The 19,314-nt window shown below is 31.2% G+C and overlaps 2 protein-coding genes across 4 annotated transcripts; one reads left to right on the top strand and one right to left on the bottom strand.

Annotated features, from left to right (window-relative positions):
• Nucleotides 142-5,450, bottom strand: LOC109343988 (prolyl endopeptidase). The gene is made up of 12 exons (XM_019582540.1): nucleotides 5,273-5,450; nucleotides 4,627-4,846; nucleotides 4,333-4,533; nucleotides 4,181-4,251; nucleotides 3,728-3,890; nucleotides 2,181-2,774; nucleotides 1,638-2,018; nucleotides 1,462-1,537; nucleotides 1,317-1,380; nucleotides 908-1,043; nucleotides 571-684; nucleotides 142-487 (listed from the first exon to the last, which is right to left on the bottom strand). The coding sequence occupies exons 1-12, from the start codon at nucleotides 5,380-5,382 to the stop codon at nucleotides 422-424; spliced, it is 2,196 nt and encodes a 731-aa protein (XP_019438085.1). The 5' UTR covers nucleotides 5,383-5,450; the 3' UTR covers nucleotides 142-421.
• Nucleotides 17,638-19,275, top strand: LOC109343987 (F-box protein SKIP23-like). 3 transcript variants are annotated; one of them, XR_002107281.1, is made up of 3 exons: nucleotides 17,638-18,850; nucleotides 18,996-19,102; nucleotides 19,144-19,275. XR_002107281.1 is itself a non-coding variant. In XM_019582538.1 (2 exons), the coding sequence occupies exons 1-2, from the start codon at nucleotides 17,698-17,700 to the stop codon at nucleotides 19,034-19,036; spliced, it is 1,194 nt and encodes a 397-aa protein (XP_019438083.1). In that variant the 5' UTR covers nucleotides 17,638-17,697; the 3' UTR covers nucleotides 19,037-19,275. The 3 variants fall into 3 exon arrangements, 1 of the variants encoding a protein (XP_019438083.1); XR_002107280.1 differs by lacking the exon at nucleotides 18,996-19,102 and having other exon boundaries at nucleotides 17,638-18,959; nucleotides 19,117-19,275; XM_019582538.1 differs by having other exon boundaries at nucleotides 18,996-19,275.

Genomic DNA, 19,314 nt, shown 5'->3' with positions numbered 1-19,314 from the left:
GGGAAAAAATTAAAAATATATTTTTAAATGGATGAGTGAAATATCCATCCATAAAAATTTTAACAAAAGAGTTGGATGAATTAAATTTTGTAGATATACTTTTAACCCATCATTTTAATTCAAAATCAAAATCCAACCATGTCACACATGCAAATCCGTTTTCTCAAAGTTAAGTATGGTAAGTTGTCGATTTTTCTTTAGTTCTTGATTATACATTTAGAATAAAACTAACAACCAAGAGATGAACTCACACATGTTATTAACCTTGAAACTAATCCCAAATGAATGATTCACAATTCAAAGTCATGTTCAAGATATGAAAGGAGAAAGAAAAAAAAAGAAATGAAATGGTTCATGTGCATTATCTGAATTCTGAAAGAAAAAATGTTTCATTATCTCTACCTTATGACTGAGTGGGGCTCTATTCAATCCAATGTGCGTCTAACATTTTAGCCATAAAACTGTACCGGTCAGCAGCTTCATCAATCTGGTCACAAATATATAAAATATTTAACTTGATACATAACATAACAAACTAAGGGAAAAGAAAAGTGTATTCAAATTCCATACCATTTTCTGTGTTGGACGACCTGCTCCATGACCGGACTTGCAGTCAATGCGCCCGATGATTGGGTTCGTCTGCGGACTTTTCTCCAAGCTTGTGCAGAGGACATACTGCAAGGTCTGATAACAATTTGGAAATGTTAGAAGAGAAAGAAGGAATGGAAAAAATGGGAGGGCATGAGAGTTTTTCACTGCCCAGTGAGAGTGATAACATAATCCACCCACAATATAAGACATCATTTGTTAATTTTGTGAGCATTTATTCTGCAACTAGCAACATGATTCAATAATTAGATTGTAACAACTTTGTCATTAATACTTCCTTAATGAGAAAAAGACTAACCGCTAACAGCTTCAATGAGTGCAGTGGAACAACACGATCATCATGATCAGCTGTCAACAACATCGTTGGTGGGTATTGAATTGACTGATTAGGGTGCTGTTCCCACGGACGCCGGACATTATGCAATGGAGAGTACCTAGAATAGTTTGATTAAGGAAATATCAAATCTTACACACACATACACAGAGACACATCCAAACAAAAGAAATAACAATTCATAAATGAATCTGGCTTACAAAACATTGTTGAAGAACAATGACATGAAAGAAAAATATCCTCTTTACTTTTTGGCAAGTGAACATTAACAGAAATTCTTGCATGCATAAAAACTCACCAATGCACATTTACAAACAACTAACAACACATAAATTTATTCTTGATATTTCAACATAGGATAAACCTCACTCACTTGATTAGCCAATGAAACTCGTCCTCCTTGTCTGAAGAACCATAGTCTGTGGTCCAAGCATGGCCTGAATAACAATTCTAAATCAATATGTGACATTCATATAAACAAACTACTGAACATGACAGATCTAAAGTTCTAAACAAACCTATGGTAAATTTGTGGAACCGTAGCATGTCCATAACCCCAACATGAGCTAGTGCACAGCCAAAAAGATCAGGTCTCTGCATATATAGGTAGGGGAAGAAAACTAGCATAAAGGGAGAGATATTGGATGGGAAAGTTTAGAAAAAAAATAGAAAGTTAAAATCAAATGAACCGGACCTGATTTATACAAGCGCCAACAAGAAGTCCACCATTGCTTCCACCTTCAATGCATAATTTTTGGGGTTGTGTATAACCAGCAGAAACAAGGTATTCACCTGCAGAAATAAAGTCGTCAAAGCAATTCTGCTTATTTGCAAGAGAGCCTGCTTTATGCCATTCCTCCCCGTACTCTCCACCACCACGAATATTCGCTATGGAGAAAACAACACCTAGATGTCTTGTGAGTACAACACGACTGACACTGAAATATGGTGTAATGCTGATGTTAAAACCACCATATCCATATAACAAACAAGGGTGTGAACCATCCAAAACAATATCCTTTCTGGCAACAATGAATATTGGGATCTGAGTACCATCTTTACTAGGCACAAATACCTGAAATGTGGGAGTTAAGTCAAAGAATAGAACAAACAAGTCGAGCAATGGGGTACATATTCCAAGAGATAACACAAAATAATGGAAATCGAAAAATGCATCATTAACCAAGTCAACCTAAATAAAAATAACTTTTCAGCATCAATGGATAACTATTTTTACCTGATTAACATGAAATTCAGAACGATCGAACCCAGGGACAACAATTTCACGAAATATCTTCATATCTGGAATCTCTGTTCCCAGGTTGCACTGATATATGATACCGGGACTTAGAAAGCTTGTAAAGCTAATGAAAACCGTGCTATCTTCCCGCCGTGCAGAAATTTCATCAACAGTGCCGATGTCAATTGGTAATTGATACTGGAAGGAACCTGTTTTTAAGTCTCTTACTTGCAGAACATACTTGACATCACTCAAGTATCTTACTATCAGCTGGTTACCATTAACAGCACACGCTGACTCAAGTACATCCTTTTCAGACTCTTGGATAACATCAACCCAAGCAGTTGGTTCTTTCAAATCTACCCGGACTAGTTTATATTTTGGAGCATCTTTATTGGTTATAAATGTAAACACGGTGTCATCATTTGCAATGACATGATACTGTGCATCAAAATTATCAATAAGTTTGACAAATGGAAGGAGGGCATTTTCACTCCGAAAACTTTCCAGTCCATTGGGAAGTTCAGAAATGTCACAGTAGTAAAGTTTGTTAACTGGATCACACCCTTCACTAGTATACAGAAGAACATACTGCACAATAAACGAAAACACATAGTCAGATTCACGAGAAAATTAAAATCATATTCATAAAAAAAGTTGTATCCTCTGTTATCTTCGCACGCGACAAAAAAATAAACATAAACCCACTATTGTGCCTTGACTTAACAAAGTCATGAATTTAACCATACTTCCTAGTAAAGTAATGAATATATCTTGTCACGGCAATAGGTATATTACAAGAGTAAACGTCAATTTAGTCATTCAATAATATAGTGGCCACCAAGTAAGTCCTCTAAAGAAAATGACAACTAATCTAGTCCTGAATGTTTAAAATGGCCATCATATCCCTCATTCTAGAGACCTATTTGATGGCCTTGTGAATCTTTTAGGATCTATGATTTTACACTATGTGGTGGCCAGTTGAGACTTTATGTAACTTATTTGGTTACCATTTTCTTTAAAGGGCTAATTCGGTGGTCATTATATCTATAAGGAAAAAATATGACATGTTACTCTGTAAAATCATATATCAATGAGTTGCTTACCTTTTATGATACTAAAAAGGAATTTTGTTAAGCATTAGAGTAAAGCTTCAAGAAAATTATAGCGAGATGCTTCAAGAAAGACAGGTTTCTAATTACAAAATTATTTTACCACCATGATGACATTGAATATTAATCAAGACACTCAGTTGCTTAACCTTATCAAAGTGTTAACTGGAAATTATGAAAAGCAATAAAGTAGAGATTTATCCAGGTTTTCCCAGCAAGACCCATTTCAAATGCTAAAGCAATAAGGAAGAGCTAAGTATGTGCCTTCCAATAAATCTATGATAGGACATAAAACAGTGAAGCATCCATGACATTCACATCAATAAATAATCACAATCACAAATATATTAGTTGCAAATTTTCTTACTATGTGCACGTAAAATAATACCCAAAATGTCACTTGGTTTTTAAGCAATGACAAAAATAATGTACCTTCCCATCATCAGTAACACCTCCTCCAAATGAATATTTAGGATTTTCAAGATCTCTCCAACACAAAATATCCTCTGATTGATCTGTACCCAAAAAATGATAATAGAGCTGATGATAAAGGTTAGCATTCGTCTCAGTCCCAGCATCTACGACTTCCCCATCTCTACAGTGTTGATTGAAATTTGAAATCAAGAAAACAATCTCAAGATCATCACTATAAATAAGTTATTAACAATATATCCTGAGACATAGATCAACTAATACATTTGCGAAAACCCAAAATTGTGGTCAAATAACAATTACAAGTAGTCAAACAATGAATAAAATTATCTTGATTTCTATCATTCTTTATGACCAGTAGTCAATATTCTCTCACAATTGTGAACAAACATATTTGACAAATTGAAATTTGGAAAACCAATGGAAAAAATTTGAACATAGGAGATTACTTACTTGGGTGCAGGATAACGGCTATAAAAGAAACCTTTATTATCGTGCGTCCAACTAATTGAGGAAAACTTGACCTGCAACATAACATTTACAACCATCAACTATCCTTTCCTATGCAAGTTTTAGTTCTTCGTATGGCAAACAGTGATACTCACCCATGATAAAGTATCAGGCTCAACATTCTTGTTCTTAATAAGCATTACTTTTATAGTCACCCAATCGCTACCGCTTGAACTAAGTCCATAAGCCAAGTACTTGCCATCTTCGCTCACCGACAGTGTGTTCAGCGAGACAGTTCCATCTTCACTTAAGGCATTAGGATCAAGCAAAACTTCTGGTTCTCCTTCCAAACTATCCTGAAAAGACAGACAAGACAATTGAATCCTAGAATCTCGACCAAACAATGTGTTAAAGAATTCATCTGAATATATAATTAGCTGCATAATTACCTGCACATAGAGGATATTTTGTGGCTGAAGGCCAGTGTTGTGGAAGTAAAAGTACTTATTGGCGCGCCTAAAAGGTGCATCATATCGTGGATGATCAAATAGCTTCGTGATCTTTTCACTAAGCTTCGATCTAGTTTCACATTTTTTAATTACAGAGTCTGTCAACTTAACCTGTTTCTCTACAAACTCTTTCACTTCTTCTGCATCAGGATCTTCGAGCCTTTAAAACAGATAACAAAATAAAACGTCTCTAAGATAATTGCCTCAAGAATTTTCTAACACGGACTTAATTCATCTCTCCATGCTATGACGATTTTAAACAATTTGCAACAATTTCGAATGATAAATACAAAAATCTATCCGAAATGAAAATAAAATCAAGCAACAAGAATTATCAAATAACTTCATGATACTCTCACTAAGCTTAGATCTAATTTCACATTTTTTTCTCTCAACACGGAATCCGTCAATTTAAATTGTTTCTCGACAGATTCTTTCACTTCTTCTGCATAAGGATCTTAAAAACGCATACTAAAAATAGGAAGATTATAAGATATTTACCTCAGGAATTTTCGAATGAAAAACAAAATCTATGCGAAACGAAAATAAAATCGAGCAACGAAAACAATTGAAATTAATTTCGCACCATCGATAAGGGTCGGAAACCTTAACACCATGGTAATCATCAACGACTGAATCGTCTCTGCGAAGAGTGGGATATTGGAGAGGCTCGTTAAGTACACCCGGTGAAGTCATGTTAAGAGAACAAAAGATATTTTGAATAAATGGTGAATGTTAGTCTTGTGGTGCTTCTTGTGATTTAAATATGGATAATAAGTCTAGTGTAGTAGTAAGTCTACGTGGTCAAATAAAAATAGAGGGGAAAAAATGTTATAAGGCAAGAGTTTTATATATGTTCAATTCATTGTTCCCTATTTATCTTGAAATTATTATTGATTTTTTTTAAAAATAAAAAATATATATATGAATGAATGATAATTATTGTAGTGACTGTGTATAAATTTTAATACTGATGGTATTATAGGTGAACAAGACTCGACCTTACTTGTTCACCTTGTATGGCCATATCATGAGTGGATCTGAATAGGGTAGTGTTCAGGTTCAAAAAACTAGACTTGGTTAATAGTTAGGATCGGATAGGGGTCAAGCATGACCTCACTCGACATGTTTCATAGTCACCGCATCATCATGTTTATGTGTGTCTTACTCTATTCTCTATACATTAATGATATCTCATTGATCGAAAGTATCATGATTTTCTAATTTTTATTATATATGCATGGTCAACAATGTATATACATATATCATTTTATATGTCAAATTACGTATACATAATTGTTGGGTTTAGGCTCCATCCCTATGTGGAGAAAGACACAATTGGTCAAAGCTCACTTGTCTCACTTAACCAAGTGGAGAGGTGGAAAGGGGTCACATGAGAAGTGAGTATAAAATCAGTTTAGGCAAAAGCACACAACAGAAAAGTGAGAGAGAATAGAAGATAACACAAGCCATAAGAACTCATAACATCTGTGGGAAATTCGCGACTGCGTCTTCATTCACTCTTAGATCATACTGTAATTTGGATAGTAGGTTCACATATTATGGTACTTCATTCAGAACGATTGGATTGTTGATAAGTCATTTGTGGGAATAGAAAACGAGTTATTATAACAGTTGTTTTTGTACAATTATTTTATTCTAATTTCCAAGTTTGTTATTATATGTCTTATTCTTGAGCACGATTTGTAATGTATTTTTAGATAATCTTGTATTCTTATTTTGATCATATTGAAGCTTTATTAATTGGTTTTTGCCTGTGTGAAGGTTTTCCACGTTAAAATTTATGGTCTCTTCCGTGATCTTAGTTGTTACTAATGTTTGTTATCGCTCCTCGTAAATTTTAGCAAGTTGGGAAATTATTATTTGCTATATGTATTCTGTTCGAGTTTTCATTGTTATTGTGTTGATTTTTCTATCAATAATAATAAGTAATATTAAGAATATTTTATCTAAAATGAGTATACATTATATTTAATCGATATTTATGATCAGATTAGCTTCGAGTATATGGCCGGGTCTGGATTCAAAAAATAACTCAACTGACATGTAAGATCAGGTAGGGAACAAGCCTTACCCAACTCAACTCAACTCATGCTCACCCTAGATGATGCATAGATATTAACTCAAAAAACATATTGAAACAACCTCTTTAGTTCCATAGTGCAAAGAAGAATGCCAACAAGATGTTCGACTAGTAGTATAAGACTATCTCAAGAAAGATTAAAAGTTCGATTCTTGGTAGTGACACTCATTAGAAATGACATTCATACATCCTAAATTAAATTAGTTCCATATCCGTAGTGAAGAGATATCATTGATAGTAACCAAAAAAAACTATAGAGAAGAAGGATAAGATGGTGCACTTAATTTTTTTTAAAATCAAATGACAAGATATTTAGGTGCTATTAAAGTATTAATAACAATTTTGATTCGTGAGTAGGATTGGCAATGAACCAAATGAATTGAACTTAAGTTAGATATCGAGCTCATTAAATAAACGAGTCGAACATGAGTTGCATATAGTTCAACTCGTTAGGTTCATAAATTGACTCGATATATAAATATATAACTAATTTTTATGTTCATTATGAATCATACATTATTTTTTATATTTATTGTTATTATATATAAGCAATATTATATTTATATATAAAACTTTTTCCATCATATTTCAAATTAGAGTTAATTATTTACGTTGTCCAAAATGACTCATTCACACTGAACTAAACAGTTAACAAACTTTAAACAAACTGAATTTGAACTATCAACATAACATGTATCAAATTTGAGTCAAATTTTGAACCAAACCAATCCCTATCGAGCTGAATTACAAATTGAGATTGAATTATAGATAATACGATAGGTATACATTTTTTCCTCATAAGATTGTCATAAAGTTTGTGTTTGTCCCTATAAAATGTATTTTTTTCATATCTCTTATTTTCTCTTCTTCATTCCTTCGAAAAGAAAACGTTTATTCAAATTACTATCGGTGAAAAACATACACCTCTAAAATTTCTTACGGTGAAAAACAGAAAACATGAGCATATAATATTTACGTTTATTTCCTTCATTCCTCCTTCACCCCTCCCAAAGATTGTGGGATATTTGGCAGTTACAAGAAGTCGATAATGTACAAAATTTCTCATGATATTTAATAAAATCAACTCTACATCAAATTTGCAAAGAAAGTTTAAATTAGAGACAGTAGCATTCTAACGCAGCCATCAAACATACCTATAAACTTCAGGAAGAAAAAAAAATTCAACAACTCTATAATTATTATAGAATATAAATCTTCATACTCACAATATATAAATATTAAATAATAAAACTTTATTACTTTCATGATTGTGATACATCTGAACGTTCAAAATTTCATAAGCAAAACAAATGAGTTTTCTATTAGGATGGGACGAAAAACTATAATGTAACTTATAAGAAAAGTTAAATTATGGTCTTCGGAATAATAATTTTAGAGATAGACTAGGATTACATAAAAAGCAAACGTTCTAGCCTATAGCTGTATCTACTAGCTGCAAGAAAGTTCAGACTTCAGACACAGAACTAGCTGAGACTATACGTACCCCACCAAAAATGGGACTACATAGCGTTGCTGAATATATTATTTTACATTACCCATACAAGTACAAAAACAAGCTAGAAATCCATAAACGACATACAAGGGTAAAACTATATTCTCATTCTCGAGTTTAATATAACTATTCAATTTTGTTTAAGAGATAAGCATAACCATTTGTATTTTCGGCTACTAAAATCTTAACTATCCTATTTAATATCTTTCTATAAAAAAAAAATTAAAAAAAGTATGACATGTCATAATTTTCATCACATGGATAATTTATCAACCAGAAAATAATTATTCTCTAACTTTATTACCCTGGGATAATTCAAATTAAATCTTAACAATAAAAAATGTTTATTACAAATATGGTTCAAAACATTATACATAAAAGAAGAGATGTATAACCTATGTAAATTTAATATTATATCTTTCTATCAACTATCCTTCGTATTTAGTAATTATAAATTCATCAAAAAATAATATAAATAAATAAAAATGATATAATTATTGTATATGCTCTAAACATAATTACTTAAAGCTCTTTTAATCTTAATCATCCCAATAAAATGGATTCCTACAAGTTAAATGGCACCATGGTGCTAAAAGCTTTTCCTCCATAAATGCCAAAAGTTCACACGTGTAACTTATAAATCAGAATAATATCAATTAGAACTACTACTCCAAAATCATAATAAAAAAGCATGAAAATCGGTATACATAATTTCTGTTAAGGATTATAAAAATGTTAAAAACAGCTACTCTAGTTGCATTTGAAACTCTAACTTGGTTTCCCAATAAGTTCATGATTAACGATATAGACATATAATTAGACAAATAAAGTGTCCTAGTGTATTGAGGGGGAAAAGGAAATAAAAACATAAAAATGGTCAGCATGAGCTGAACAATAAAAGTTTAACTCTTCCATAATACATACAAATTAAATTATATATCAAATTTATTTTGAAAATTTTGAAGATATTTAAAACCACTTGAACAAAAGAGAAAAGAGTTTATAACAATCGATAGACTGTAAAAGGCTTCTCAATTCAATAGACATGGTCATTTGGTAAAAGACATAACACAAAGAAAGCTTTAATATTGAATAAAAGTAAACACTGTCAGAAATCAATCATGAGCCCTCCCTCCTACGTTCAGAGAGGGCACGACCACCATAATATAAAAACATATTCAACAATAGGGCTGACTGGTCAGCCAAGACATTTAATAACATGAAATCGAAGAGTTTAAGAAATGAAATAAACGAAAATTCGAGTCTCGCCGATAATAAAAATATTAACATATTAATATTTATATTAATATTTGCTCATTGAAAAAGTAAACCATCAAAAAGAGATCAGATATATAAATTAGAGAATAATCGAAGAAGAGAAAATAAATAATTGCAATCTTCACGTTAAAAAAACTACAACATATTATTACATAATAACACTTGAAATTGGTGGGTAAAACATGAAAGAAGCCCTTGATCTGAAAACTTGATATCTTCACCACTTTAAGATTTTCAAAATAATTTTAAGCAACTCTTTTTTGAAAAGAAAGAACAAAGCCGTACGAACAATACCACCACCCTCTTCAAACCCTAATCAATATCTGAGACCCAGAAAATGAAATCCCTCACCACCTTCTAATCCGAAATAATAGAGAGTTTTTAAATATCATTCAAATGGACTAAATAAATGAAAAATACATTAAATCTCACTCTTTCATCTAAGACCTAAATGGCAGGTAGAGAGAAAAGATGACAAACCAAAGAGATCGATGTGATTAGGTTTGAAAATAAAGAAGTTAAAATATATGATTAAAGGTTTACAATACTAACGAAAGGAGGCATAAAACTGTTTCCATAAAAGGAAAAAGCTCAAGTAAAAAACACAAGAACAAAAGTTTTGGTAACAGAACTTGATCCTCATGTAGATAGTAGAACGGAACATGTATTATAACAAAATAGTTAATCATGCATATACCTACGTAGGTATAGCATGGATTCAGGTAGAGAGATTAAGTGCTATGAGAAATAAGTAAAAAATGAAAGTAAGAAGCTTTTGCTAGTCAGAAAAATATGAGAATATCTTCACGAGGGTTTTACAAAGAGAAACTAACACAGTTCTGTTGGCACTATACCCACCTCCATATAAAGATTACCATAACTAGATATCATTGATGGAGGTGGACAGAATGCCAAAAAACTTTGTAAGCAACTCTTTATTAAACCCTTTGTGAAATCAAACGGTGTTACTTCTTCTTAGAAGAAGATTCAATATATATCGAAGGATACAACACTCTCTCAGGACCAAACTCAAAACATGACAGAGAGAAGATAGATTGAAAAAATGGAGGTAGTGCCCTATTTATGATGTGAAGTAGGGAGAGAGTTTGGTAATAAAGAAGAGAGAGAACATGAGAAGAGGTGGGTATGATTAATTGCTTAATAAATTAAGGATTTAATATGTATACATTGAAAATCGTAAAAGTGAATTGTTAGCAAACCATCAATTATAATTAACTCTTAAATAACAAAACAAAAGTAATACAAATCAATGATTAATATTGTGCTGATATTATAAAAACTTTATACTAACATGACAGATTTTAAAAGTTAGTATCCTCTTCATTAATTGAGAGACAAGTGCTTACAAAAATAAAGGGAAATGCAACTTCTAATAACACTTTTATCCTTTTAATTATAATGAAATTAAGTTTTGCCACATAAAACAAGTACAAAAATATATATGTGTCTCTCCATTGATGGAGGGATATTGTTTATAGATTTTAAATTCATTAATTAATACTTGAGATGTTGATGTTGTTGTCAAGAGTGATAAAAAAGATTGATAAGCAATGAGATTGGATGGTTCATTCCTGAGAAGGGATATTTAGAAAGATCAAAGGATCATGATGAATGATCATAGTTGTTCTTTCATATCCCTAGTCCCTACACTCCATCTTAATGAAACCTACTCTTCTCGATTCTGCTGTCAATAAACGCACACTCCTCTATATGGCCACCATTCTATTTTGTTTTTTCCTTTCTCTACTTCAAATTAATATATCAAAATGAAAAAGACCATGCTAAAAAAAATTCTATTTTTAAACTATTCTCTAGCTAATTTGTTCATATAAATAAAGTTGCTATCTACTATATACCAACACATAACTTTTTTCTATTGATTTTTATTTTTATGTTACTCTCAAGAAATTAAATAGACAAAATATAAATCATGCTAACATAATTTTCAAACATATTAATTTCACCAATATTATTTCTTATGTGTATTTCAGCCTCATTGATTCTCTGTAATAATTTATAATTTTAAGTTAATTGTGGTTAAGGTAACAACTTTGGTTCAAGTGGTACATATTTGATTTCCCTTAAGCAAAAACTTGGGTTCGAGAGTCTTGTAGATAGAAAAAAAAACTCCATTAATATGAGGGTGGTGTATAAAATGCTTAGGAATGAATTCACTATTGTATGGCTAACCAACAATTACTAACCATTCCTGCTTCCTATAAAATTTCTAGATTAGTTTAATTATCCTATCATCTCTCTAAAACTAAAATTTTCATTATCACTCATAATAATAAATATTATACCTTTTATTTTTTTGACTTGTATCCTATATAATTTTTATTTATGAGAATATTATTTTGTGACAATAAATGCATTGTAATAATCGTTGCTACTGGTAATTTAAGCAATGCTAACAATATCTTTAACACGTTTTTATTAGAATTAATATGCTATTTATTGAAAAGAGATAGTGGACATGAGTGATTTATGAGGTGTTTGAGTAAGATTTAATATGTAAGGGGGCGATTTTTTCTATCATGTTTGGAAAATTTGAAACTAATATAATTTATTAATAGAAAACACAATAGATTAAAATATAAAAATAAAAAAAACCATTGATTTACATGAAGTTTTAAGGCGATTTTTTAATGTCTTTTAAACTTATGTAGTTATTAATTTATTGAATTATTTTCATTATTTGGTTTTAAATATATAACTAGTCTTATCTGTATTTGTAAATAATACAAATTATTAGGAATATCAAATTCTTCAAATGTGACATAAATAAGAATGGAGGGAATAGTGGTAATTAACATATATGTCACCTTAATAATAAGAACTATTTTTAATTTCTTATTATTGTTTAACAAAACTGTTAACCTAATATTTAATTGCGTTTGTTTAAAATTATTTTCAACAAAATCACATATATATTTAAAAAAAAAATAATTATAACCCGATGAAATGCGTTTGTGTACAAACTTGTCTATAATCTGAAAATATTTGGATATCCATGATATATTTTTAGTAATGTTAGAACTTTATATCCATAATGTATTTTCCAAAATCTATAACAATAAAATAATTTAATATATCACATTTTTTGTTACCTTATTTGAATCATTATAATTGATGATGAAAATTAATTACACATAATGCTTGATGAATTGAAAATTATAGTATTTACATAAAAAGGGAGGATATTCATTTCATTGTTAGAATTAATGGTTAAGATATCTTATTCTTAGAGTAAGTGAATCACCGTTCATAAATAATATTATGTCATTGTATAATTTGTAGGAAAATTTTAGTAAACTTATAGACTTTAGTAAAATTATATAAATCATCCCTTCATTTTCTCTCTTTATATATACAACTCCATCTAATTTATATACATATGTTACACAAACTATTGCTGTTGTAGAAGAAATGAATGTAATTTTTTAAACAAAAAAATGATAATTATAATTAAACTAAACAAAATATGATATATTATGGACAAAATCAAAATAGTATATGACTCAATACATATTCATCATTTTTGTTCAACACATTATAGTATAACAATTATTTATACAATAACATATCAGAATCATTAATGCATCTTGTAATGCCAAAATAATGAAGAGACGAATAATTTTATACTATCTGGATTTGTCTTAACAATATATCATATTTTATTTAACTTCATTATATTCATCACACTTTTTGTTTAAAATATCATATCTATTAATCATGTACGAGTAATCAGTATAATGTACATATACAAATATAAGTAATTTGTGCATGTTAAATAAAAGAATAATAATTTGAGTAATTTCATTAAATCTTATGAAATGTCAAGTCTATTTTAGTCAATATTATATAATATTCACCTCCTCCCATCATGCATCATTGTGGATATTTTCATAGACATACATAAGTATGGATATACTTACAAAAGCACATATATTTTCTTTTGATCTCAACTAGTAATTTGCCTTTCACACTAATGGGGACCATTACAATTGGCCTAATACACTCAAATCAATTCTAAATTTATGTAAACAATTATGAACCAAGTGTGAGGCTCCGAAACCCACCTTTTGATTTCATTGGAGGGACCTACTTCCCACTAAGTTAAGAATCCAAGGTATCAACTATTCAAGGGGAAGAAACTCAAAACCATTTCCATCTATGAAAAACTCATTTGACCTACTCAATTAGTCACACAAAGTATCCCGTTTGTTTTGGTTTAAAAAATGGTCAAACCTTTCAATAATTATACATTTTTTCTTTTGTACTATCAAAAGTATCATTCATATTTTTTGATAAGGAACTAATCACTTTTGAATTTCATGACAGTTTTTTCAACAAATATCGTTTTCAGTAATCAAACACTAAATCTTGAGAATTTAGTAGGGTCTCGTACTAATAGATCGGTAATAATTATATGATAACTTGACACCTCAAAGTTCCTTTTTGAATTGAATAAAAATGTGAGTGACACATTCACCAAGAAAAATAATTGTGAGTGACACGATGAAAAAGATATGCAATCTTCCCTTTTGTCATTCGATACGTCGCACTCATCACGTCCACATGGACAAACTCCCAATATATTCACAACAACAAACTCCCACACAAATAATTACCATGTCTTTCTTTATATGTGCATTTATTATACTGCCCCATTTTACTCTCTCTATTTATTGCTTCAAATCTAACCCTCCAACTATCATCTACACACAATTTAATGTTCTCTTACACCATTTTCAAGTTCAATCACGAAAGATAGAAACAAATCAGGATCCAGGAATATGTGAGGATGTCTTTTTCTTGTACATCATGTAAATGTTAACCAGTGTGGTGAGAATAATATTATTTAAGTCAAATCTGTAATTTTGTGGTAGAAAATACTATATTTAATATAGTGTGATTATATTATGAAGTGCAGGTGTAATTTATGTTTGATCTCAAGATGTCCTAAATATTGATCAAATTTAATATTTGAACTTGAAGTTGACCTTAAACTCGATGAAACTCAACCATATTCAAATTGTGTTATAATCTAACTGTTTCTGGTGAGGGGATTGGGTCAGATCCTGTTCACGGCTAACACAATCCTAACTCAAATAAAAAAGGAATAAGTTTGACATTAACATAGCAAGCCAACCGGTCACGTAAGGATTTTATTAACAAATATTCTAATGATATTTGTTTAAGAGATTTTTTTACTTTTGTCAAATATGTGCCTAGAGCACATTTTAATTTATCAACTAATCATTTTAGTTAAACTACAGTGCGTCACAAGACACATAAAAAAAACTTTCCTTAACTATGTTTTATTTTCTAAATGACTCAAATGAGTTATTTTCAGGTATTGTGTTGTGAAAACCGAATTGAACCACCTATGTAGTTGGTTGTGAAAGTTGATAATAAATTTTCCAAAATTCAAAGATAGGGTTTGAACAAAATAACATCCAAAAGTTATTTAATTTCAAGAATTGACTTTAGGAGATGCAGGAGAAATAACTTTCGTGCACTCTTTTAGTTTAACCTTTCAAAAAGGTTCATGCGCTTTTGCTCTCAGCTTTCGATGAAGCATAAGCTTCAACTTTATTATTGTTTATTTGCTTTATGAAAAAAATGCATTTTGGTGCAATGGTGGGGACTAGGTTTCTATTTTACCAACTAGTGTAATAGAGTGGGGATGTAATGGTACAAATGTAAAGGAGGGACATAAACTAAAAGGGTAAAAAGGATGTTTACCTTTTATCGTTTCTCTTGTTGTTGCAGCAAGATTTTAATGATAAATACGTAAGATTAATAATAGAAATTGGTCTAAACTATAAGGCATTCATTATGTTATTAAATACTATAGTGTGATACGATCCTATGGTCTATGAATTTAGTAGCATGCCAATTGTTAAGCTTAAATACCTCGTTGTCAATCATAACCTCAGGGACTTATAGTCATTTGTTCCATAAATCCTCGAGGTTATGAGTTCGAATTGTAGAGGCTCCCTCTCAGGAAACAAAATACTTCAGGAGTATTTAAACTTAATAAGTGACACATTCAGTAATTCATAGATCGTAGGATCGCATGGATGAGGTTTTACTAATAGGTCAACCTAAAACAATACCATTACTCACCTGCACTTGTAACTTTGGTCTTGCAAGACTTTCAAGGAATTTGCCATTAGTTTTTAAGTGGAGCCATTGGGTACAAAATTTTAACTGATTATTCAAAGAGTTTTATTTACTAACATAATAATTTAGTCAATTTTATTATTTATTTTTTAAACGCAAACGTAAATCCAATGCACCTTAAACCAAAGATTATTGGATCTTCATTGGATTGGATGAGTTTGAATCCAATAAGTCAAAAAATAAAAGATGGTTATATTTTTCATCTCATTGGGGACAAAGCTACTAGATATGTTTTCACTGTCAAAAAATACTCCTGCTAGATATGCTTTTATTCGTCAGACTTATTCACATGCATGCCAAGTTACGAACGCATATATATACTATTTATGTTGTTTCAATTTAATTGTTATTTAGAAGTACTAATATTTTGGCATTTTTAAACAATAAAAATCTATTTTACACAATTTTAAAGTTTAGGGATTGATGATGTAAAATTGAAAATTGTTTAGGCATATAGTAAATGAAGATTAAAAAACTCATTCCCCTCTCTTATTTTCATTTTGGTCATAGTAAAATCAAGGTGTATTAACTAATCATCTCATTTAATAATTGACTTAGTTTATGTGTGCTGTGGTAAAGTATAAACTAAAATGGTAGGGAAGGAGTAACAAATTAAGAAAAAAATGGATGCCATAAGAATTATCTGGGTCATTCTTTTTTTGGTACTATCAAATATATTATATCACATTTTTTGGGTAATGAACTAATCTCTTTCGAGGTTCGTGACTTCCTTTTCTAACAAGTGTCGTTCCCTAAAATCGAATCCCCAACCTTAGGAATTCAATGAGATCTTACACCACTATACGAACGCATGTTAAATTTAAAGAGAAGGTGATATTAAAAATTAGCATCTTATATGGTAGACAATGTTGAAGGATGTAGGGTACAATGCTCCAAAAATATCAAAAAGTGTCATGATAGTTATTAGAAACTGAAGAATAATTCAGTGGAGACAGAATGAACATGGGTCAATAATATGATCGATAATTTTGATTTTGAAATTGAGTGCCTCATGTGACTCTCTGATAGAAAAAGACAAGATGTTTGGCACTGATAACAAACATAATATAGGTTGAACAGAGAACCAAACATGTTTTGGATATGTAGTGAAGTATCTGAGGGTTTTGAACTTGGAATATATTGCTGGGTTTCAAAATTTAAATGATGAAGTCTATGTCGAATTATTTGATGTTGATGTGGGTGAGTCTCTTTCTGGTTCCAACCTCACGTGACTCTCTTTTTCTACGCGTTTCTTCTGGGGCTAATTAATGGTGTATGTGCCATGCAAGTTATGCTCATTATAACTAAGCCATAATTCCAATGCACACTATTTTGAGTAGTAAAATAATGTTCCCAAAACAAAAATGAGAAATAGATTTCACAGAATTACAATTCATGTGTGAATCTCCAGATATCTTATTAAACTCAAAGAAAGTTATACAACCCAAAAGTGACTAATTATTTACCAAGGTGTGTGGGCTATATCAAATTGATAATTTCATATGAGAGAAGTTATTTGGGTCCACCTAATAGTTGAAAACTTAGCTCTTTAATATCAAAACCATTCTCTTTTGGGCTACTACATTTGAACCCATGAAACTTTGGCCCTTTCTTCTATAAAATAAAGAATTCAAAAATATTTCTCCTTACATGAGATAAATTATTTTCCATAACATTATTTCTAAAATCAAACAAAACAATACATGTCTCATATTATTTTTACTAGCGATAGAAGATAATTTATATTCTAATATAAGGAAGAAATAGTTTATTCTCTTTTTCTAAATATTAATAATTAAAAATGAAAGCAATTTAATAGCCATGAATTTATTTTTGTACACGGTGTTGATTGAGAGAAAGAAAAAGCAAAATAGAGTTTGTGGAGGAAGAAAGCAAAGAAAAAATGAGCGTTGAATGGATTGAACTACCACATGAAATCTTAGAATCAATTTCCAAATTATTTTCTTTGTACACCGATTACCTCCGTTTACGCGCCGTTTGTCACAGTTGGCATTCCTTTCTTCCCAAAAACCCTCTTCACCTTCCACCTCAACTTCCATGCCTCATGCTTTCCCCACGCGCATTTTTCCACCTTCCCAACCACAAAACCCACCTCCTCAACCTTCCAGAACCTTCTAACGGAATCCGTTACTGCGGTTCCTCTCACGGCTGGTTAGTTATCGTTGATGAATCCCCTAACGTCCGTCTACTCAACCCCGTCACACGCGAAACTCTCCACCTTCCGCAACTTAACACTTTCCCTGACGTCGTTAGTTTCAGTTATTCTAATATCGGGAGAGAATATTTAGTTACGAATCCACGCGGTGGTGTACACGCGCTTAATTTGAGTCAGATGCGTAACTGTTACGTTAAAAAGATTGTTTTATCATCGAGCCCTTGTTTGCAAAGTGGTGATAATTTTGCTGCTTTTGCTATTGTTGGTAAAGGTCAACATAGTTTGGGTTTTTGCAAAAAAGGACAGAACTCTTGGGGTTTTGCTATAAGTGATGAAATGTATTGTTGGGAAGATGTTGTATATCATAATGGGTTGTTTTATGCAGTGACCAAAGAAGGAACAATTGCAGTGTGTGATATTTACGGTTATGCCCCTCCACAAGTAACGGTTATTCAGACAACAATACCGTTTGAATTTTGTGGTGATATTTACTATGTGGTGTTTTCTGGTGTGGATATGTTACTCGTGGCGCGGATTTTGGAACAGGAGTTCGATAACAATGACGATGGAGGAGATGAATATAATTTGGTGTATAGAACTGTGGGGTTTGATGTTTTTAAGATGAATTGGAGTGAGTTGAAGTGGGAGAAAATCGAAAGTTTGGGTGATCGGGTTTTGTTCGTTGGGGGGAATTCTTCGCTTTGTTTAATTGCTTCGGATTTTGTTGGGTGTTTGAAAGATTGCATATATTTCACTGATGATTATTCTGATTCTAACTACGATGATGCGTGTGGGAAACATGATGTTGGGGTTTTTAATTTATGGGATCAAAGTATTGAGTTGCTGCCTTGTTATCCACGAAATTCGTATTCTCGGTTAGGTTGGCCGCTACCAATTTGGGTTTCGCCGAATCCATGCTAATCAAGGACGCTCCACATTCTGTATGTTCAGTTGTTGTAATTATTTGTTTTTATGATATATACATCTGCTGCCTTGTTATCCACGAAACTCGTATTCTCGGTTAGGTTGGCCGCTACCAATTTGGGTTTCGCCGAATCCATGCTAATCAAGAATGCTCCACATTCTGTAAGTTTAGCTGTTGTAATTGTTTGTTTTGATGATATATATATATATATATATATATTCCTTCCTTCAAGATTGCTCTTGATTTAAGCCATATTATATGATTATGTGTAGCATCTTTGAAATGTAAATGTGTAAAGTTATTTTCATGTACATGATGATACTAAGGAATTGCAAATCTTAATGCAAATAAATGTGTGAAGTTATTTTCAATTGGCTTTTATGATTGATCCATTTGATACTATTTGTGTCTGTTGATTT

This window comes from Lupinus angustifolius, chromosome LG03 (genome assembly GCF_001865875.1).
Source record: "Lupinus angustifolius cultivar Tanjil chromosome LG03, LupAngTanjil_v1.0, whole genome shotgun sequence".
Taxonomy (NCBI): Eukaryota; Viridiplantae; Streptophyta; class Magnoliopsida; order Fabales; family Fabaceae; genus Lupinus; species Lupinus angustifolius.
The sequence above is the reverse complement of the archived record's forward strand: the minus strand, read 5'-3'. Positions and strand labels throughout refer to the sequence as shown.

Coding starts and splice junctions, on each gene's coding strand:
- LOC109343987 (XM_019582538.1), top strand. CDS start 17,698: ATGAGCGTTGAATGGATTGAACTACCACATGAAATCTTAGAATCAATT. Junction 18,851..18,995: donor AAATTCGTATTCTCGGTTAG/GTTGGCCGCTAC, acceptor ATTCTCGGTTAG/GTTGGCCGCTACCAATTTGG.
- LOC109343988 (XM_019582540.1), bottom strand. CDS start 5,382: ATGACTTCACCGGGTGTACTTAACGAGCCTCTCCAATATCCCACTCTT. Junction 4,847..5,272: donor GTTTCCGACCCTTATCGATG/GTGCGAAATTAA, acceptor TCTGTTTTAAAG/GCTCGAAGATCCTGATGCAG. Junction 1,044..1,316: donor GAGTTTCATTGGCTAATCAA/GTGAGTGAGGTT, acceptor AAACTATTCTAG/GTACTCTCCATTGCATAATG.